At 39.6% G+C, this 23323-nt stretch overlaps 1 protein-coding gene across 1 annotated transcript; it reads right to left on the bottom strand.

Annotated features, from left to right (window-relative positions):
* Window positions 1-3475: 3475 nt before the first annotated feature.
* On the bottom strand, window positions 3476-23302 carry LOC139539909 (aminopeptidase N-like). Its single transcript, XM_071343295.1, has 22 exons — window positions 23163-23302; window positions 19196-22760; window positions 19032-19073; window positions 17592-17734; window positions 15962-16104; window positions 15556-15682; window positions 14715-14869; window positions 12862-12975; window positions 12593-12736; window positions 12388-12453; window positions 12159-12224; window positions 11871-12019; window positions 11131-11210; window positions 10722-10852; window positions 7146-7201; window positions 6783-6930; window positions 6572-6660; window positions 6372-6482; window positions 5948-6115; window positions 5711-5851; window positions 5064-5145; window positions 3476-4872 (listed from the first exon to the last, which is right to left on the bottom strand). Exons 2-22 carry the CDS (start codon window positions 19786-19788, stop codon window positions 4705-4707), a joined length of 2916 nt encoding a protein of 971 aa, XP_071199396.1. The 5' UTR covers window positions 19789-22760; window positions 23163-23302; the 3' UTR covers window positions 3476-4704.
* Window positions 23303-23323: the final 21 nt, after the last annotated feature.

Here is a 23323-nt window from a genome sequence, read left to right as displayed (position 1 = left end):
TATGATCTTTGTCCCCATGTGCAATTGCAAACCGTAGTCTGGCTTTTTTATGGCGGTTTTGGAGCAGTGGCTTCTTCCTTGCTGAGTGGCCTTTCAGGTTATGTCGATATAGGACTCGTTTTACCATGGATATAGATACTTTTGTACTTGTTTCCTCCAGCATCTTCACAAGGTCCTTTGCTGTTGTTCTGTGATTGATTTGCACTTTTCGCACCAAAGTACGTTCATCTCTAGGAGACAGAACGCGTCTCCTTTCTGAGCGGTATGACAGCTGCGTGGTCCCATGGTGTTTATACTTGCGTACTATTGTTTGTCTTGGCTGATTTCTTTGGATTTTCCCATGATGTCAGGCAAAGAGGCACTGAGTTTGAAGGTAGGCCTTGGAATGCATCCACAGGTACACCTCCAACTGACTCAAATTATGTCAATTAGCCTATCAGAAGCTAAAGCCATGACATCACTTTCTGGAATTTTCCAAGCTGATTAAAGGCACAGTCAACTTAGTGTATGTAAACTTCTGACCCACTATAATTGTGATACAGTGAATTATAAGATAAATAATCTGTCTGTAAACAATTGTTGGGAAAATTACTTGTGTCATGCACAAAGTAGATGTCCTAACCGACTTGACAAAACTATAGTTTGTTAACAAGAAATTTGTGGTGTTTGAAAAACAAGTTTTAATGACTCCAACCTAAGTGTATGTAAACTTCTGACTTCAACTGTACATGTAGGTAGAGTTAAAGTGACTATGTATAGATAATAAACAGAGAGTAGCAGCAGCATAAAAGAAGGGTCTGGGTAGCCATTTGATTAGCTGTTCAGGAGTCTTATGGCTTGGGGGTAGAAGCTGTTAAGAAGCCTTTTGGAACTAGACTTGGCGCTCCGGTACCGCTTGCCGTGCGGTGGCAGAGAGAACAGTCTATGACTAGGGTGGCTGGAGTCTGACAATTTTTAGGGCCTTCCTCTGACACCGCCTGGTATAGGGGTCCTGGATGGCAGGAAGCTTGGTCCCAGGGATGTACTGGGCCGTACGCACTACCCTCTGTAGTGCCTTGCGGTCAGAGGCCGAGCAGTTGCCATACCAGGCAGTGATGCAACCAGTCAGGATGCTCTCGATGTTGCAGCTGTAGAACCTTTTGAGGATCTGAGGACCCATTCCAAATCTTTTCAGTCTCCGGAGGGGGAATAGGCTTTGTTGAGGATCAGCGTGGCAGATGTGTTGTTACCTACCCTTACCACCTGGGGGCGGCCCGTCAGGAAGTCCAACATCCAGTTGCAGAGGGAGGTGTTTAGTCCTAGGGTCCTTAGCTTAGTGATGAGCTTTGATTGCCTATTAATTTGTAAGTTTGATGTTCCTTTGAAAAGTAGAGAACTCAGATTTTCACTTTAAAATAGATGTCAAACAAAAACCAATGTTTCCAAAGTTAAACAAACCAAATATGCACAAGGACTTATTTGAACAATTTCCATGCAGATGCAAAGGTTGGTAACGAAATGACAGTTGAAAAATAAAACGTACATTGCTTACCTAAATGATTCCAATGAATAGAAAACTTACATAAACGCATTTACTTCAAGAACAGTACAGATGCAAAGTTTGGTAACAAAATGACAGTTTGTGCTGTTTGTGACTTCATTCTGTTACTTTGCATCTGCACTGTTCTTCAAGTAAATGAGTTTGTAAGATTTTCTGTGCATGTTGTTAAAAGTTGTCCTTGTCCACAGAGTTGTCATTGTCTTTTGTTTAGCATACATTTTGAAGTGAATAATCTGAGTCTCAGCACCACTCTGTCACTGTGGAATTTCCAAGCTCTTAGTACTAACAGCATTGTGTACTTAGTTGTCTTCTGCCCTTTCAGTTTCCTTGGCCATAGTCGATGGAGGCACAGTGACCAAGTGCAATTTTGCAGGCGACGAAAAGGCAGGAGCATCGTGGACAGACAAAATAATGGCCAACAAATCAGATGTCAGCAATGAAGTTGGAGGGACAGGGCGTGGAAGCAGATGAGGAGGGATGGGTAAGAGGAGCAGGGGATTTCTGAAGCACAATTTATTTGCTTTCCACACATATTTAGTCCTTGTTTACAGTAATCACATAGGGAATAATTTAGGTAATCAATGTACGTTTATTTTTCACCTTGTTATCTTTGGGAAAACATGTCAAATTGTATCTACAGCACAGATATGATCTACAGCGGGGGTGGCAACTGGCGGCCCATGGGCTCTTGGATGAAATAATTTTTTTCAATTGACTGTTGTGATTTAGAATAGTTGGTTGTACATCAGCAGTTTTTCCGCTTATGTCAGTCACTGATAGTCAGTTAATTTGTCCATGTCAGCTAACATTTTTTAGATTGTAAGTTAAGTTTAGATAACTGGCTTCTAAACTATCATGGTCGAATTACTGGCCCGGGGGTCACCCATAGATTTGTTAGTCAGTCTCACTCAGATATCATATTAAAAACTGCATTTCTCTCCACCCTATGGCAAAATGTGTAGAATTGCAGGAAATTTGCTGTAAAACAAATAATTTTCCTCTCTGTCCCATGGCAAAATGTGTAGAATTACACTACTGGTCAAAAGTTTTAGAATACCTACTCATTCAAGGGTTTTTCTTTATTTTTACTATTTTCTACATTGTATAATAATAGTGAAGACATCCAAACCATGAAATAACACCTATGGAAACATGTAGTAACCAAAAAAGTGTTAAACAAATCAAAATATATTTTAGATTTTTCAAATAGCCACCCTTTTCCTTGATGACAGCTTTGCACACTCTTGGCATTCTCTCAACCAGCTTCATGAGGTAATCACCTGGAATGCATTTCAATTAACAGGTGTGCCTTCTTAAAAGTTAATTTGTGGAATTTCTTTCCTTCTTAATTTGTTTGAGCCAATCAGTTGTGTTGTGACAAGGTAGGGGAAATTCAGAAGATAGCCCTATTGGTATTATAGTTTCGATGTCTACACTATTATGTAGAAAATAGTAAAAAATAAAGAAAAACCCTTGAATGAGTAGGTGTTCTAAAACTTTTGACCAGTAGTGTATATCAAACTTGTTTTGAAATTGCAACATTCTCTACACCCTATTGCAAAATGTGTAGAATTGCACAAAATGTACTCTAAAACCTAAAAACAATTCTCTCCTCTGTTAAGAGGAGGGCCAAGAAGGAGAAGCGGGGTAGATGTGGGTACGCAGACCCGCGAGCAACTGCGGGCCCTCATGAGTTCAGATTTTTTGTGGTCCCCATCAAAGTTGCCCATCCCTGATCTAGTCTAGTCACTGAACATAAATTATAGCTTTTTCTCTGTACTGTATATCTTTTATGACACCCCATTTCAATGTTTGGCCCCTATCACCCCTATTTGACTGCCATTTCAATTTTAGGATGATTGGGGAGATGAATATAATTGCACAGCCTCCAACGTTGCTTGTGCAGCATATGCACACAGAAGAGGAAGAGAGACGTTTAATTTTTAATGTTGTTTTTTATTCTGCATGTAATATAGACTCTACAAGACGCTGACAAATCTTGGTATTGCAGGGTACCTTTGATATAGGGGTGTAAAGACTCTCTTTGGTAATCATCATACATGCTTTACCCCCTCTACTAATCGCTCTATTGAAAATGCATCATTGTCTGTAGAAGGGTACAAATCACATGTATAAGGCTAACCTTGTAATAACTTTGTAATAAAGCTAATGGCAATTTATTTGATGGTGTTGTTGTTCTAATGATGTGTCATCCAAAATGTAAACCATCACTTGGGTAAGTGTGATCATGCAAGGATGGAGTTATAGCTTTGACTAGTAGAGTAGTAAACGTTGCCTGCTAATCAGAATATCTGCATGTGTAAATGTATGAAGTAGCCACTTAGATCTAGGCTACAGTAGAATAAGTCAACTATTGTAGGTGATTTGAAATCATGCGTCCTCCAAAATAGATCAAAAACACAATAGCCGTTTTCAATCTAGTCCTTTTACCAATCTAACTTCAATCAATTAGTTAAATTTTTTAAAATATATATTTTAAAATGAAAATGTATGCACTCAGTACTACTGTAAGTTGCTCTGGATAAGAGTGTCTGCTAAATGACTAAAATGTAAATAAAAATATGCTTTGACACATAATACATATTTTTACAAATACATACAGTTAGACATTTTACTGCTATAGTTTCATGTTGTTTGATAGTCGTTTAACAAAATAATTGTAGTTGTCAACCTGAGAAAGCGCTTTCTTTGGGTGTGACTGTCAGTGTAAACAATATTGTCTCAAACAACAAATGGTGGAATGTTACTTGTTTAAATAAAATTGATTAGAATTTCTCCTCTTTTTGAATTACAAGTGACAAAAACATTGAAATATACATTTATTTTAGGATTATATTGCATGTTGATTGTATAAAACCTGTTTTCAGATCTAACTGAAATTAAATCAAGGATGTATTCATTAGTTGGATTCTGTTGCAAAACATTTGATCTGTTGCAAAAAAAAACATTGCTGTTTGTATTGGACAAATTCAGGTAGGTCCCTCCACGTTTGATTACTTTTGCTTCAATTTGCTTCTTAGAGTAAACAGTAAACGGTTTCCGTTGAAAAATCTGACTAATTAATACACCCTAAGACTCAAGTCAAATACAGGGTGTGTTCAAAATCATGGCACTCTGGTCCATCTGGTTCTCATCCTATCAGCTCAGTTCAGCTGCTCTCGCCTTGACTCATTTTTAAACCACTCCAAAACAGTCTGCTTGTTTTCCTTCACCCATTTAATGTTGGCCTCAGTTCTCTCAGTGGCTTGCTCTAGGGCCCTGGTTGCCAAATGCAGTTCTTCTACATCATGGTCGGTCAGGAACTGCCACAGCTGCACAATAACAATCAGGGAAAAGTTTGAATTAGGGCGGAAACCAGTAATTACTCAAAACTCAACTCCCACCAGCTGAACCTAGTCTCTCATCCCCAGACATTAAAAATGAATGCATTCAAGGCGGAGGAGAGGTTTGTGACTCAGATAGCGTTGTGGGCCTTGCCTGTTACCAATAGGGAGACGCTCACCTCTTCAAGCTCAAAGTCAGTGGAAAATCTCTGCGTCACTCCATCAATCAGGTTGCCAAGTGACATGATTCCTTCTTCGTACCTGAGGAGGAGAGCGGAGGAGAGGGGTGAGATGAGCATGTTTGCTCAGCAAGCAGTTTGATGGAAGCCAATTTAGATGACTGCCTGGAAACTCAGTGGCCTTGTGGTTAGTGTCCGACCCTGAGATTGGAAGATTGAGTTCAATCCCTTCCAGAATTACACCAAATATTGTAAAAATGGGACCTGATGCGTCTCTGCTTGGCACTCTGCGATAGACTAGCGTCCTGTCCAGGGTGTGTACATTAAGCTGCCTCACGCTACAGAAACAGGAAATGGGCTCCTGCCCACTTACTGGCAACTCCAAACAAATAAATTAGAGGTGATTTCCTCTGATTGGCCAAGGAGACCTTTGTACCTGACTTGTTTGGCCGGTCTACACCTTTCTTATTGGTATATTGCTTGAGGTTTATTCAGGTGATTTTTACACTTTATGAGATACCATACAAAATAATTGCTAATAAGTCATGGTTCCGTTATTTCAGTTAGAAAGGAACTTGGTCCTCTGGCTTGTTTGTCTTAACATTAGGCCTTGCTATATACAGTACTTAACAACAGAAAAAACATACTCCAAGCTGATGTAGTTCCATTTAGCGCGTACAAAATTCCACGCTATTGCTTGTCCTGCCACATTTCTGGCTATGTAGCTGATGGTAGAAACGGCATCCATTTTTCTTATCTTGTCAGGGTTCAAAGTGTACTCAAGGTATCTGCAAGATGAGAAGAAAATGCCAAATAAATGGTCTTTGCACAGCAACTAAATTTTATATCCCGAAAACGGTGGTACAGACGGAAATCAATCTAACCTGTTCAGGAGCCAGATCTTCCTTGTGCATGAGAGGGCATATCTTAGTTTGTCTTTCTCTGTGGCTGTGGTGGCATTCTCAAACTTGCCCCAAGCAAATTCCCATTCCTTCTCTCCCCCAGCAGCTATAGCTTGGCAGTAGATGGTGGCCTTCAGGTTAGGGTGTATACTGTGGCAGTGAGGACAATCAAAGAGAGAAACAGAATCTGGTCATTACAGTTAAAAGGATCAATACACTCAATATATCCAAAATTGCATATAACATTTTGGTATTAGGTTATTGAATTAATCTCATGCATATTTCAGGTTATGTGTTGTTTTATGAATGATATGACAACCCCATTCAACTGTGAAATGCAGTTATAAGTACAGCAGGAACTAGCATGCATCTGGCTGTGTTGGCTTGATGAAACCTAATTCCATACCGATTGCTGGTTTTGTTTGTCATCCAGTTGTCAAAGAGCATTTTTGCCATTTCTTGGCACTCTGGAATGTCATTGCTGCATGCGACTGAAATGGCGTTAATCTGGTTGTACCTGGGAACGAATAATGACATGTTAATAACATGCTTAAAGAGAGGATGTGTTCAGAGGGTTGCAATATCCAACGAAAATATGTTTCTCACTGTGCAGAATGCTTCTCTGGGACCGTAGAAAACATGGTGAAATTTTCAAAATGTTGATAAAGGCCACCAACTTGCTTTCTTAAGTATGCCTGGAAATAGCATAGGAAAAAATACTGTATTACACTCATATTTGTCATTTACATTTGTAGGAATACAGTTTGCTATGATAAAAAGGCACTTTAATGTACAGTATCTTTATTTGATGACTGACCTGCATTGGACCATAGACCTCGGAGCGATCAAACATGAGAATGAAATAGTCCAGGTTTCTCAGTGCTGATTCCCATGGTATGTACTCTGTGTCATTCCAGAGGTACTTGGTAGTTCTCAAAGCCAGTGTCACACTGATATGTTTGGCCCTTGATAAATAAATAAAATACATAATATAAGAAGACCTTAGCCGTCCAAAGAGGATATTAATTACACCAAGAAAGTATGATTTCCGGGTCTCAAGCCATGAAGGTCTCATGGTCTCAAGCCATGAAAATGCAATCATTGTGATGTGTAAAAAATGTTTATCAGAGTGTACATTTTGAAGGAAGTCCATGAATGTATCAGTCTTAGATGAGATTACCTTGCCAAGTTGAATGCATCATCAATAAGCTGTCCCCGGTTGATGATTGGAATTTCCTGAGAATAAATCAAATGAGTTTTAATTATTAAAGTCCTACTCCCTTTTCACCTCATTTAACACCTGATTTACTTAACAAAAGGCACATCTCAATAGATGGTCCAGGTACGACATGGCAAAAGATGGGCCTTTCCTTTTCCCCCCGCTCGTACTCCTCTATTGTTCCCGTAAGGAAGGGGGAGGCCGATGACGTCACGTCAGACCATCATGTCCTACTGCTTGAAGTTTACAGTTGTGTTTAAAAAATACTACTTTACTCAAAACATATATTTTGTCATGTGTGTACTGTATATTACTGTATTTATACTTGTTATATTGTTTTTCAACTGGAAAAGTTCAAAGCTGGAGAGCGTCTTTAAAGCAAACTGCACAAGTGAGCTAGCATATTGTCTTATTTGACTTATTAAGGGTCATGCTCCATGGTCTGTGATCTGTGGTGAGGGGTTCGAATTATCTGATGCATGCCAGGTGTCTAGCATTTTTCAATGTACTCACCACTGTCCCTCCTACCCAAGCAAACAGAGGTAAATGACTATCGCCATGTAGCACTCACTTCTGTCTTAATGAAGTGCTTTGAGAGGCTGGTCAGGGACCACATCAGCTCGACCTTACCTGACACCCTAGACCCATAACACTTTGCATACCGACCCAACAGATCCAGGGATGACGCAATCACCATTGCTCTGCACACTGCCCTATACCACCTGGACAAGAGGAATACCTATGTGAGAATGCTGTTCATTGACTACAGCTCAGCTTTCAACAACATATTCCCCTCCAAACTCGTCACTTAGCTCAAGGCGCTGGGTATGAACACCTCCTTCTGCAACTGAATGCTGGACTTCCTGACAGGCCGCCCCCAGGTGTTGAGGGTAGGCAACAACACCTCCGCCACACTGACTCTTAACACAAGGGTCCCCTGGGGGTTGCTCAGCCCTCTCCTGTACTCCCTGTACACCCATGACTGCGTGGCCGCGCATGACTCCAACACCATCATTAAGTTTGCTGATGACACGACAGTGGTGGGCCTGATCGCCGGCGGCGACGAGACAGCCTACAGGGAGGAGGTTCGAGCCCTGTCAAAGTGATGCTAGGAAAACAGACTTTCCCTCAACATCAGCAAAATGAAGGAGCTGATCGTGGATTACAGGAATGAGGAGAGGGACCACATCCCTATTGACGTTGACGGGACAGTAGTGTAGAAGGTCAAAAGCTTCAATTTCATTGGTGTGCACATCACAGAGGACCTGACATGGTCCAACACCGAGGTGAAAAAGTCGCAACAGCGCCTCTTCAACCTCAGGCGACTGAAGAAATTCAGCATGGGTCCTCAGATCGTCAATAAGTTCTACAGCTGCACCATCAAGAGAATCTTGACCGACTGCATCACCGCCTGGTATGGCAACTGCACAGCCCTCAACCACAAGGCTCTACAGAGGGTGGTGCGGACGGGCCAATATATCACTGGGGGCAAGCTCCCTGCCCTCTAGGACATCGACACAAGGTTGTGTTTGAAGAAGGCCCGGAAAATCGTCAAGGACTCCAGTCACCCGAGCCACGGACTGCTCACTCTGTTACCATCTGGCAAGCAGTATCGGAGCATTGGGTCTTGGACCAACAGGCTTTGAGACAGCTTCTACCACCAGGCCATCAGACTGCTGAACAGCTAACCCTAGCTGTCTCCTGCACAGACCTGAGCCTTAGTGACCATTTGCACCGACTCTCCACACACACACAACCATCCATAAAAAGACAGACACTAGCAACCCACAGTCAATGCTGCTATTCTATTATATACTATTTATTCAACTGCGTGACCAAGACACAACCCACTTTATATCTGTAAATATAATTGCAGTGTAGATATTGGGGGGGTGAACAATAAACAGGGGGTCCCGGGGGGTAGTCCTCCCCCAGAATGTTGTTGACATTTTAAAATGCATTTCCTGCAATTCTACACAGTTTGACATTACTTACTATGCCTCTCAAGGGGTATTTTGAGGGGTATATGGAGGGGTATTTTGAAAATAATATAAGTGGAAAGCCCCACAACCTCACCAAAAAAGGAATTACTGATTTCTAATGAAAACGTCCAGCATTTCAACAAATTTTGCCATGGGGCAGATAGAACAATCTGCAGTTTTATAATGCTACTCTATACATTTTGTCATGAGGCTGAGATAAAATGTTGCAGTTTTAAAGCCATGGGGTTAAGTAATTGTCCAGTGAAAACAAAAAAAAATGCTTGCTATTTCCTCATAGAGGATGATGTCACCCTCCTGAGGAGGATGAGCTGGCTAATCAGTGGTCTACTTACATTAATATTTTTTAGGGCCGGTATTGCCCGCACCATTCTGTTGTTGGGGTACGCCTACACCATTCCAACACAGAAAATCTGCATTTTAACATACTTAATAATGATTTCTTGGAAGGAAAACTATTTCACTCATATTGTAATTAATTATAGGTCATATTTCATAGAAATCTGGAAACACTGGGCAGCTACTTTAAAGATAATTTCCTGCAATTCTACACATTTTGCCATTGCTTATGACGTATTCAAATGCTACAAAAAAAATATTTTTGTAAATATTTTTTAAATAAATTATTGGGGGGGAAGAATTGACCTGTTCTGAATATTGTGGGGGAGGGGGGGCATTTCACCCCCCATTCCCGTGGCAATTTCGCCTATGAAACACAGTCATACTTGACATAGCACAATCATTATCTATACTGCATAACCTATTGTGTATACAGGGCCGGCTCTAGCCTTTTGGGGGCCCTAAGCGAGATTTGGTTGCCCCCCACCATCTAATTTCCTGCCCTACTTATTTTGCCATGGGGTGGAGAAGAAAAAAAAATCAGCTTTGAAGCAGATTTCCTGCAATTCTACACATTTTGCCATGATTATGCCATGTTAATGATATCTGAGTGAGAGTGCCTAACAAAATCAATGGAGGCCCCCTGGAGGTTAGGGCCCCAGACACGTGCCCTGCGTGACCGGTCAATATTCGGCCATGATTACTTCTGGTAAATTAGTCTAACCAGCTATCTGAACTAATTAAAAAATTGTTAGCCGACGCGGCTAATTCAGTGATTGTCAGCGACTGACATAGCAAGAGAAAAATTGCTGTTGCACAATCTACTATTCAACAGTAAATTGAGACCCCAACTGAGGGGGGGGGATTGGCTGTACTGCAATTTTGAGGGAGTTAGCACACAAGGCATTTTCCTGCATCTTTTAAACCTGCTGTAAACTTAACATGACAAGTACATTTGATTTGAAGAATGTACTCACAAAAACCTTGTCCAGCACATTCTCTCCAAATATTTCTTACCATAACAAAACATTACCTAGTCTTCTTAGAATATGCTACATTGTTTATTTTGGATCAACAGGCTGCTTTGATAATGCACAGGCACAGTTTTCTAAGCACGTGCAATATATAATGTGCTCTGTTTCGTGTCTGACTTGGACTGTATGGACAATACTGTTCCACACAAATGAGGAAGACTTACGTGAATATTCATTTCCAGCTGAGAGAGCAGTCTATCCCAATTCACTGGATCATAGTTGACTCTGAAATATCCCATACAGTTTATGTTGGCAAGCACCCACTTGCCATCTTCAGACAGGAAATCTGGCAGCACTGTTTAGCAAATTCAGAACATGAGAGTTACAATATGCCTTAATTAGGTTTTTATTGACAGAACTAATGACTAGCACCATTTAATTAGTTGGGTTTGCTATTATCATACATTATACAGTATATTTGCCATGTTCAGTCTATCTGTAATGGATAATTACTGTACATAATATAGCTCATCAGATCATCTCTCTCAATTAGCCTGGGGACGAGGTTACTCAAAGTGATACTAAGACAAATATTAACAATTGTACATGTATATTCAATTAAATACTCCTTACCTTGACCTTTTTTATCCAGTGTAGCTATTTTTATTGGTTCACCTTCCTTCATCACTCTGATTGGAACATGCCATTCAAAACTAATGAAAGAGAAAAAGTTAAAAAATATATGGGCATAATATTATGACCTACAGCTATATTCAAATATGCTAATAAAATACTTAATTGTTGGCCTAATTCATTACAATGTAATCCAATTAAAACTGGAATAATATACTATAGCAACACTTCATTTGAAATGATAACAGTGTTATAATATTGTCATAAACATGTCATAACTGAAAGTCAAGGCAGTGCCATTTTGCATGTATTGGAAATGGTTATGACATGTTACAACTAACAATTTTAGCAACAATTTTTCGGTGAGTAAGCAACATAAGCTGTTATGTCAACATATCTCATCACTGTTTCTGATGTATGAAAAATGACATTCATTATGTCATATTCATGATAATAGTATGATGCTGTTATGGTTTATATTTCAATTAAAGTGTTACTCTAAAACTGTTGAGTGGAAATGTCTGTCAGAGTACTATAGCAACAATCCATTGCTTAGAGAACAAGAGGTGGAGTAGCCTGGGTTTGAACTCCCCACCTGCTGTGGGGGACGGACCAAGCACAGGGTTTCACAAAGTCAGCCATATGGGCATCTAATTCTAGGGGGACAATCAGTGGTTCAGGAAACCTGTTATATTTGTTTTCTCTCTCTGTGATGTTTCTTGACATAGTGCAGGACTTACTCATAGTCAGATGTTTGATTTTGGAAGAAATGTTCTTGAGAAACTGCCCCATTGGTGGTGTTGATGGTGATGACTGGGTAACCCATTTGCTTTGTCCAAGTGTCCATGACTTCAGCAACTTTAATGTGGCTGCTGTCCTCGTCCACCGCCTAGAACGTTTTTGTCATTAGCATTTTATACAATGTATTCATGCCCCTAAAGCATTCTATAAGTTTTACATGCTTGAAAGAACATAATTACATATACTAGTTTTGTGTTGATATGCCTAGCAAAACTATCAGCTTTTACCTCTTGTAAATATTCCCACAGGTCCTTGTGTACAGTATTACTGTACTGGAAAGCCTGAAGATATTTCTGAAACATTTTGAAACAATAATATTTACACACACTTACACAAAAAGTTCCCATTAGTTTTGATACATCCATGTGGAAAATTGTAAATATACAACATAGATGTTCCACACACTGACAATAAGCCAACCTACACATTAATGGACAAAGTCATATTTGCACGTACTCTCAGGCCATTCAGAAAGACCCTCTCGTCCAGATAATCTGCCAGCATTCTCAGCACAGCTGCCCCCTGAAAAGTGAAGATATGTTAATATTCATACATTACATCAACTCATTCTGTCACTATATAGAAAATTCCTGTACAATGTTAAAAATAAACATTTTTGATATCATCTCTCTTCCCCCATGGGGCTCTGTGACAACCAGACCTTGCTGTAGGTGATGGAATCAAAAAGCTGAGTGATGTCACTAGAAGTTTGAACATCATCCTCTTTAGAGCTCAGAGGATGGGAGGAGGCCAATGAATCCACTTGAAATACAGTCTGGATGTCATTTAGAACAATCAGATCTTTCTGGAAAAACAAAACAATCAGAGACCAAATGAAAAGAAGCCTCTTAGAAGTATTACTACAATTTGCGATCTGATGTAACAGAAGCAGAAAAAAATACAGTTATTAATAAGTTATTAGGGACATACTATGTTCCATGTTGGCTCAATATGATCCACTCCCATATAGGATATATATGTTGCAAATCCCTCATTCAGCCACAGGTCATTCCACCATTTCATTGTCACCAGGTTTCCAAACCACTGAAAACAACACATTTCGGTACTGTTACAGTGAATGCCACAACAATGCAAGATCATGTTTTTAGTTAATTGTAGTTCACTTTACATTAATACATACACTACCGGTCAAAAGTTTTAGAACACCTACTCATTCAAGTGTTTTTCTATATTTGGACTATTTTCTACATTGTAGAATAATAGTGAAGACATCAAAACTATGGAATCATGTAGTATTTTAGATTTTACATTCGTCAAAGAAGCCATGCTTTGCCTTGACAGCTGGCATTCTCTCAACCAGCTTTACCTGGAATTCTTTTCCAACAGTCTTGAAGGAGTTCCCACATATGCTGAGCTTTTCCTTCACTCTGCGGTCCGACTCATCCCAAACCATCTCAATTTGGTTGAGGTCGAGGGATTGGGGAGGACAAGTCATCTGATCGTGCTTCTACACCTGCATTGCTTGCTGTGTGGGGTTTTAGGCTGGGTTTCTGTATAGCACTTTGTGACATCGGCTGATTTAAAAAGGGCTTTATAAATATGATTGATTGAATGATGGAGCACTCCATCACTCTCCTTGGTAAAATAGCCCTTACACAGCCTGGAGGTGTGTTGGGTCATGGTCCTGTTGAAAAACAAATGATAGTCCCACTAAGCCCAAATCAGATGGGATGGTGTATCGCTGCAGATTGCTGTGGTAGCCATGCTGGTTAAGTGTGCCTTGAATTCTAAATAAATCTCAGACAGCATCACCAGCAAAGCACCCCCACACCACCTCCTCCATGCTTTACGGTGGGAAATATACATGCAGAGATCATCCATTCACCGACATCACGTCTCACAAAGACACGGCGGTTGGAAACAAAATTCTCCAATTTGGACTCCAGACCAAAGGACAAATTTCCACCAGTCTAATGTCCATTGCTCGTCTTTCTTGGCCCAAGCAAGTCTCTTCTTCTTATTGGTGTCCTTAAGAAGTGGTTTCTTTGCAGCAATTCGACCATGGAGGCCTGATTCACACAGTCTCCTCCTGAACAGTTGATGTTGAGATGTGAACTCTGTGAAGCATTTATTTAGGCTGCAATTTCTGAGGCTGGTAACTCTAATGAACTTATCCTCTGCAGCAGCGGTAACTCTGGGTCTTCCATTCCTGTGGCGGTCCTCATGAAAGCTAGTTTCATCATAGCACTGGTTTTTGCGACTGCACTTGAAGACATTTTCCGTATTGACTGACCTTCTTGTCTTAAAGTAATGATGGACTGTCGTTTCTCTTTGCTTATTTGAGCTGTTCTTGCCATTATATGGACTTGGTCTTTTACCAAATAGGGCTATATTCTGTATACCACCCTTCCTTGTCACAAAACAACTGATTGGCTCAAACGCATGAAGAAGGAAAGAAATTCCACAAATTAACTTTTAACAAGGCACACCTGTTAATTGAAATGCATTCCAGGTGACTACCTCATGAAGCTGGTTGAAAGAATGCCAAAAGTGTGCAAAGCTGTCATCAAGGCAAAGGGTGGCTACTTTGAAGAATCTCAAATATAAAATAGATTTTGATTTGTTTCACACTTTTTTGGTTACTACATGATTCCATATGGGTTATTTATGTGTGTTATTTCATAGTTTTGATGTCTTCACTATTATTATACAATGCAGAAAATAGTAAAAATAAAGAAAAACCCTTGAATGAGTAGGTGTTCTAAAACCTTTGCCCGGTAACGTATATTACATTTTGAAATAGTCATTTTGAGTTTTCGTACCTGATGGGCAAGCTCATGTGCAATAACTGTGGCAATCCATTCTTTGTTTGATGTGGAGGACACCCCTTCCTCATATAGCAGAGCTGTCTCACGATATGTTACCAAGCCCCAATTCTCCATGGCACCTGCGCTGAAGTCTGGTAGAGCAATTTGATCTAAAGTAGACATAAAATAGGCAGTGGTGGAAAAAGTACCCTATCGTCATACTTGAGTAAAGGTTAAGATAACTTAATAGAACATGACTCAAGTAGAAGTTGAAAGTCACCCAGTAAAATTCTACCTGATTAAAAGTCTAAAAGTATTTGATTTTAAATATACTTAAATATCAAAAGTAAATGTAATTTTAAAAATATACTTAAGTATTAAAAGTAAAAAAGTAAAAAATCCCCTTTATTAAGCAAATCAGACAGCACCATTTGATTTTTTGTATTTATTTACAGATAGACAAGAGCACATTCCAACACTCAGATATAATTTACAAACAAAGCATGTGTGCTATGAGTCCGCCAGATCAGAGGCAGTAGGGTTGACCAAGGACGTTCTCTTGATAAGTGAGTGAATTGGACAATTTTCCTGTCCGGCTAAGCACTCAAAATGTAAAAGTAGTACTTTAAAGTATTTTTACTTAAGTACTTTACACCACTGAAAATAGGTTATTTTAATTGAATTTCACAACATAATCAGTGTTCTTCTTACATTGTTTTAGACAGGTTATGTATGGAGTAAAGAATTAAATTGATTAGATGGATTTTATGACAATTAATCTTTGTTGAACACTTGCAATGTTATGATTAACCCATGCTTATTTTACATTGTTATGATGCAATCATGCCATACATACCTAGCTTGCTCAAAGGATAATTCATTTTGAATACTCCAGGACTCTCATAGAACGCCAGTATACTTCCAGTGATACTTGCAGCATACTTTGCCTGTCCAGCTTTTATGGCCTCCGGTCGAGCATATGTCTTTAACAAACCGAACAGAAAATAAAAAAGTGAGTTTTAGTATCATATCAATATGATTTGGTGAGTAAAAACATCTCTACCATGAAAATCAGCAGTGTAGTCTAAACTGAATACATTTAAATAGTATATAGCGGTTTGGCTGGAATCTAGAGAGAATTTGTAATTTACAACCGTATTAACTTTCTTTGATGTTGCTAGTGAAATACAAACCTTTTTACAAGTCATTTTGTTGATATAATGCACTACTACAGTTATGATTCAACAACTATAGCTACATACCTTAATGTCAACTCTTTCATGTGTAGATCCTATGGAATCGAAATCAGACACTGTGAAAGCTAGGAGGTAAGTTGACATTTTCTTAGTCGTTTGAAAGCGAGTGACTTTCCAGGTCTCTCCATCGATATCCTCAAGGGTTGTACCTAAAAGGAAATAAAAGACTCACTGATTACTTGAAGACTTTGATAGTATGAAAGGAAAGAGTTGTTTTGACACTCGTCACACAATAGTATCTACAGTAAATACTCAATATAAGCAAAAAGAAAAGGCACAGTATATGCATGCATTAGCCTCATAATCTGTGAATTATTGTTTACAAAAAGTAATGCATTTAAAATTATGAATGTAATGAGAAGTCATAAATGTATGTCTACATTTTTGAATATAAATTTTTTGCATATTGTTTTCCTGACGGACTAATTTCAAAAGTATTGGGAAAGTGAATTTTTTGTTGTTGTTTTGGCTCTGTACTCCAGCACTTTGGATTTGAAGTGATACAATGACTATGCGATTAAAGTGCAGACTGTCAGCTTTAATTTGAGAGCATTTTCATCCATCAGGTGAATCGTTTAGAAATTACAGCACTTTTTGTACATTGGCCTCCCCTTTTTAGGGGACCAAAAGTACACAAATACACTTGTGTATTAAAGTAGTCAAATGCTCAGTATTTTGTCCTATATTCATAGCACGCAATGACTACACCAAGCTTGAGACTCTACAAATGTGATGGATGCATTTGCTGTTTGTTATGGTTGTGTTTCAGATTACTTTGTGCCCAATAGAATTGATTGGTAAATAATGTATTGTGTCATTTAGGAGTGTCATTTACACTTTTATTGTAAATAAGAATATATTTCTAAACACTTCTACATTAATGTGGATGCTACCTGAATGAATCGTGAATAATGATGAGTGAGAAAGTTAGACGCACAATTATCATACCCTCAAGACATGATAACCTCTAGCATATTTTGGGGGGTATGATATTCGTGCGTCTGTACCGATCTCACTCATCATTATTCACAATTCATTCAGGATTATCTGTAATAATGGTAGCATCCACATTAATGTAGAATTGTTTAGAAAGATATTCTATTCTTATTTACAATAAAAGTGACTCCAAAATGACACAATACATTATTTACCAGTAATTGCGTGCTATGAAAATGGGACCAAATACTTAACTTTTTACTACTTTAATACACATAAGTGAATTCGTCCCAATACTTTTGGTCCCCTAAAATGTGGGGACTACGTACAAAAAGTGCTGTAATTTCAGAAAATACCCTCAAATGAAAGCTGACAATCTGCACTTTAACCTCACAGTAATTTTATAATTTCATTGTCATTGTATCATTACAGAACCAAAACAACAAAATTGTCACTGTCCCAATACTTCTGGAGCTCACTGTACCTGCAGGAATCCTACAGGAATTGTCCAACAGTAAAGTGGCCCCAAAAATCCTATGGGATATCTTGCAGGACTTCTTATTCCTGCAGGATATATACTGTATTATGCAGGATTTTCCCTGCAGGATTCCTGTATAACCTTTTTGTAAGGCTACATAAGAATGTGAGGCGCCTTTTAGAAGGTGGCTTAACATTCCCTAGTATGAAATGTGCTTCTCACCTATGACTTTCCCATTTGCTAATGCTGTCGTGCCAGGCCTATGGATGAGAGAGACTCTAAATGTAGCCTTCATGGCTGGCTCATCGAAACAAGGAAATACTTTCCTGGCGTCGGTTGGTTGCATTTGGCTAGTAGCGATGAATCTGTGTGGAAAGTATTTGTTGAAAAATAGGATAAATATTACAACTGGAATTGAATAACAGTGAATCAACAGCAATAAAACACAGAAAATAGTTACTTGTTAGTTCATTTTGATTCAATTAGCTTCTTTCAGTATTTCAAATTATCCAAGCTTCCAATGTCTATGCAGCTACAGTATGAACTGCGATGGACATTTATTGCAATACAGGACTGTGATTGTAAAGCCACTGACGAAGTAACAATTTGTCTCAAATGAGTGTCCTAATCTTTTCAAGGAATGAGAAGCAAAGCTGTTGCTGAAGTGAACAGAGGAAAAATGTGCAACATTCTCCCAGGGGGTCTTTTTTATAATAAACACTTTTAAAGTTGAACATATAAATATGAGCCAGGACTGAACAACTGCTGGGTGATTTGATATGACAAGAAATAAAGAAATATAGTCCCATTTGTTGTATTCATCTGTACACATGTCCGCTGAAGAAGCCACTTTGGGGTCTTTTTTTAAGAAATTGGAATTCCATCTGTAAGCAAATCATGTTTTTTTAGGGAAAGAGTGCAATAGAATACAAACCATGAGGAACTTTGTATTCGATCTCTGTTCAAGCACAGTTGTCTGTAAACTAGCAGGTCACTGATTTATAGCATGGAAATGATCACATATTAATATGCGTCAAGGTGTAATGACGAGGTGGTTTCAGGTTGTTTTCTAGCTGCTTAGTACTGGCCACTACTAATTAATTGCAAGGAAGCACTGCATATTAAAGGAATAAGCTACTGCCTGACCTAACCTGTGAGGACTTATGAAACAGAGTCATTATCTTTCCTGCCAGACTCCTAAATGTAACCATATAACAGCCTCTAACAAGAGGTCTGACCTAATGACACAGTAGGTAGAGCAATGTGTCTGCCTTGTAATTGCAAGGTCTCTGGTTCAAGCCCTGCTCTGGCTGTCCCCCTCAATTACTACATTGGTGGCAGAGGGGCAAATTATCCCATAGTATGTCAGGCCTTTGTTGGATGTGCCTCCGTTTTAGTTGAGGCATACAGTGTTGTGCCTCATGATGATACAGGGGAAGTACGTATCCTCCCTGTCAAGAAGTCTAAACTTAAAGGTTCAGGAGTGTGCTTACCTTATTATCAAAAAGTCACTACACCTGTATATTGGCAACGTAATCATGCCTTTATCAGACAGAGAAAGCTCTATCCAACCGGAGCACTGTTTAGGGTGGTGGTTTGTGATCAATCCAGTTATGTAATGCAAATGATGATGCAAACATATCAAACTTGTACAAGTCTTACCTTTCATCAAGTTCGACGATGATCGTTTCATTCCCGAACCACCTGTAAATGGGTTTTCATACAAGTCAAATCTAATTTCCATCTCACAGCATTCCTATCATATAAGTTTGACAACAAATCTTTGATATTTTTAGTTTCTCAGCAGTTACCAAAGAAACCCTTACCTTTCAGTGTCATCCTCTGTGCTTGGCCCTTTTTTGTATGAACTCATGTAAAAACCAGCCAGATCATCAAGGAGCTCCCCCTCAAATGCAGTAAAGAGACTGTAGTTCCCATCTTTGACTAAAACACTGTCTAGTCCAATCTCTAAGAAGTTGCTTTCATTACTATACAGTATGGTGTTATCAACTTTGATGATCTTTCCCTTGTCAAGATCTGTCACCTTTACAGCAGTCACATTCTGTTCTTTACTGTGAAGGACGATAGTTTTGGTGTTATCCACACATCTAAAATACACAGTGGAGTTTCCAGTGAAGACGAGAGATTGATTGGTAGTGTTGTTCATCACGATGTAGAGGTGAGGCTGTAGTACAATGTCATAGCTCTCTGGAATCAGGTTTCCAGGGAGTCTCATGTTGGGTGGTGGTCCAGTTGGATACGGAGTAGTGGAATTAGGTGTTGGTGGTGCTGTAGGTTGTGTCTTGATTCTTTCGTTCTCATACACAATAAACATTGTAATTATTCCACCAATAGATGAGACAGTCAACACCACTATGGCTATGGCCAGGAACTTTGAGATATACACCCCTGTGGCCATGTCCAGTCCTTCTGGAAGAGCCTCACACCTCCCGTTGTGTTGGTAAAGCTTGGAACTCGGAACTGAACTTGAAGCTGAACTGAGCTGCCTTTAATTGGCTCTGTGTCTCTATCCGACCTCCCATAAACATGCAGACTGCTATGGGGATTAGCTAACCAGTTATTGCTCATAGACTTAGCATGAACTTGCCTTTGCAAGCAAAGAGTAATACTGAAAGAGGTCGTTATTCATTCAAATGAAATCAGTCAGATTGTTCTCCCACACATCTGGCATTGGTTATCCTCTCATACCATCAACCCTGGGTTAGGTGAACCTCAAACGGGAATGCTTTGAAATCCAAACATCACACGCCTCTCAATAAGTGTAGGGCACAAAAAGTGATACATACTTTATATCGCGTGAGCTCCTCTCAAAAGAAAAAATGTCCTTTAAGAGCAAGAGAAAAAGCATGTTGGCCCTCTGGTGTCTATGTTGATCCTCGCGGTTCTAAGTAATGATAGAACCAGCTGTGTGGGACAGCAGCAGGCGCTGCAGCCCTCTGAGTCCTCAAGAGTTCTTTACCCGTTTCCAAAACAACCTCTGAGTGCACTGACAGGTCTGTGTCCCACCAGCAGTGGATTATTATGCATTCAGGGAAAATTAGGAGCATGTGTTTGTGTGAGGAGGGTGTGTTCTAGGGGAGGGGATTTTAGGACATAATTATTTGGAATGCCCCCCTTCACCACACATTCTTTACCTCAAAAAGAAAAATAATGAAAATGGAAGTAAAGGAACATTCTAGGATATTGGATCTGCGACAAGTGATTTCCCCCCCCCAACACCCACTAACTAAATAGAGCAGCAAAAACTTTACATGGGTCCTTTAATGGATCCGTTGTATTGTAAAATCACAGCAAAGGAGTTTTATATCAACAAAACAATGACAAAAAAGGAAATGTCAGGATACAATTCAATGATTTGTTGGAATGTCATTATCTAATACCCTCCATAAATAGGCCTAACTACATTACTGGTTACAAACTAATTAATGAGAGCGCAGATTATGTTTTACCAGTGCAGTTGCAAATTACACCTATTGAGAGAAATCTTCATGGTCAATCAAAAACATTAAGGATAAGGACCTCATGGTTAAGAGAGGCACTGCAGCATCACTAATTCTATTCTTGAAGTAATACATATGTGTTTGTTTACCCTACAAACAAGTGACCCCCCAAAAATACCTGACAACATGTCAAGTAAACCTGTTATTTCACACAAAGGCAATTTTCCATTGAGTGGAATTAGTTAAAATTCGGAACATTCAATGTATATTTGTTACAATTATTTTAACAGAGAACTATTGTTTCAATATCACACACAAGGAATCAATGCAAATGTTTATCGTGGAAGATCTAAAGGCTCATTATATTCCTTCACTCAAGAACAGCATATGAAATATGAAATCCGTATATACAGTATGTGTATTGTTTTTAGTTGTCAATGGTGTGAGAGAAATATTGGACCAATTAAATATTATGATTGATTCAGCTTCTTCAGTAAACTAAGAAATAAGTTAAGAAAAACATTTAAAAATGTCTGATGGATGGTAAAATAAAAAAATAAAATACACAATCATTTTGTGCAATTGAATGGTGAAGGAATAAGCTAAAACGTTCCAGCCACCATTGGAATGGACTCTGATTAGCCTAACTACGCTGCATTCCTGATAAGCTGTACTGAATTCCAACAGCTTATGATTCCGTCTTGTAATAGCATTTTGTTTACCAGAGCCAACTGTCCAGGTGTTGGAGACAATAACAGGACTGCTGGAGGATAGATGACAGCTCTCTGTAACTCTGCTCTCTCCAACCAGGAAGCAGTCGCTCATTGTTAAGGGCCTGTAGCCTGGGGGTCCCCTCTCTTAGAACCTGGTACAGACAGGGCCATCTGCTCTGTATCCTAAGCCTGGTTCGACGGTCTAAAGTAATGCCACGGACAATCTTTTTGGCCCTTAGCTCCCGTAATGCTGGCAGATTAAGACTGGAGAAGACCAGACCACGACTAGGCGATACATCCAGGAACTCTAGAGACATGGACTCCAGCGTGTAAGATATGCCAAGGTTTCGGAGTGGCACCAGGATATGCAATGTCAAGGACTTAAGGTTGGGCAGTGACTTGGTCAGGGTCTGCAAAGTGCTTGGGCTTACTCCTTTGAAGACCCAAAAGTACTTGAGTTCAAGGACACGGAGGTGCTGGAAATGAGTAAGGAGTGACACTGATGTCTCAGACCAGTCAAAGTGCAGGCGCATCTTGGTGATCCGAGGGCAGCTGTGGGAAAGTTTTCCCAGTAGCACCTGAAAGTTAGTGACCTGGTCCATCTTGATCTTGGTAATGCTGTCATGGTGGGAATTGGAACCAACCCGCAGGTCCAGTGGTTCCAGTAGTGTGAACGTCCAGTTCAGGTCCAGATGACTGAGATCCCTGCAGTGGACATTTTCCAGGAGGTCAGAGAGAAGCTCCCCCCATTTGTTGCACTGGTCCCCCAGGTCAAAGCTTGCTTTTAGGGTGAGCAGGCTTGCCCCACGGGATATAAGGTGGTGGGTGTAGTGCTGAACCCATGCTTTCCAACGCTCAAACTCTCTGTTGGACACCAGCAGTCCTTCCTGTCCAAGGTGGATCACCCCACGGCGAGAAAAGTCTGCCACTCTCCAAAGCTTCCCTGATCGCACAAGGCAACTCCAACTGGAGCATACAAGTGCAGAATTGCACTTGTCAACCTCACTCAGGAAGGAAAGCACATGGAGCTGGCATTCCACCGGCAGAAGATTGAAAGGAAATAAGTCATCCCCTGCTTTTGCCATTCTTCTTCTACTGACAGGGACAAGAAGTTTCTTCCTTGGGGACATGGTGTTCATTGGTGGAGGACAAAATCCCCACCAGGATAAGTCTGATTTAATTATGCCATATAAATTCTGGTCCAGTTCTTCCCAAGTCTGAGAAAGATAATCAAGTGTTTGTCAGTAATCATCTAACGTTATAGTATACTATAGAAATTATATTCTTAACCAAACAATTTAACCAATGTATACATGTCTGGTTACTGGTATCATATGTTATATTATGTTAATTGCATAACACGCCTATTCCACAGAATGTGTAACGATACAGAGCGTTTGCTAAATATTTGCTGGCTAGGTAGCTAACCCGTAGCAAGAGAGCTTGTAGACAGACAAACAAAAGACAACAACATCGTAAATGTTGAGCTTGTCGTCGATGTGGCAACGACATAATGGAACAAATATGTTTAGTTTTTCAACCTGCTCTAAATCTAAAGTGAAATACCAACTGGTGTGTTATGCTAGCTAGCGTTATAGTTAGTTATACATTTCACGTACCTTGTGATGATTGTATGCAACAAAAAGAAGAGAAGTAGCTATTTGCTAGCAACCTTGGTCATTTTTTCTTGTGGATAATTGTTTAATTACATAGGTTACGGAGAATAAATGTCTATAAGACCAATTTATGTAAAGAAAGTATTGGTTAGCCAGCTAGCTTA

The sequence above is a fragment of the Salvelinus alpinus genome, chromosome 15 (genome assembly GCF_045679555.1).
Source record: "Salvelinus alpinus chromosome 15, SLU_Salpinus.1, whole genome shotgun sequence".
NCBI lineage: Eukaryota > Metazoa > Chordata > Actinopteri > Salmoniformes > Salmonidae > Salvelinus > Salvelinus alpinus.
Note: the sequence above shows the minus strand (reverse complement) of the source record. Positions and strands in the feature narration are given on the sequence as shown.

Coding starts and splice junctions, on each gene's coding strand:
- LOC139539909 (XM_071343295.1), bottom strand. CDS start 19,788: ATGGCCACAGGGGTGTATATCTCAAAGTTCCTGGCCATAGCCATAGTG. Junction 7,202..10,721: donor AGCTGGAAATGAATATTCAC/GTAAGTCTTCCT, acceptor ATTTATTCTCAG/GAAATTCCAATCATCAACCG. Junction 6,116..6,371: donor ACAAACAAAACCAGCAATCG/GTATGGAATTAG, acceptor TCACTGCCACAG/TATACACCCTAACCTGAAGG.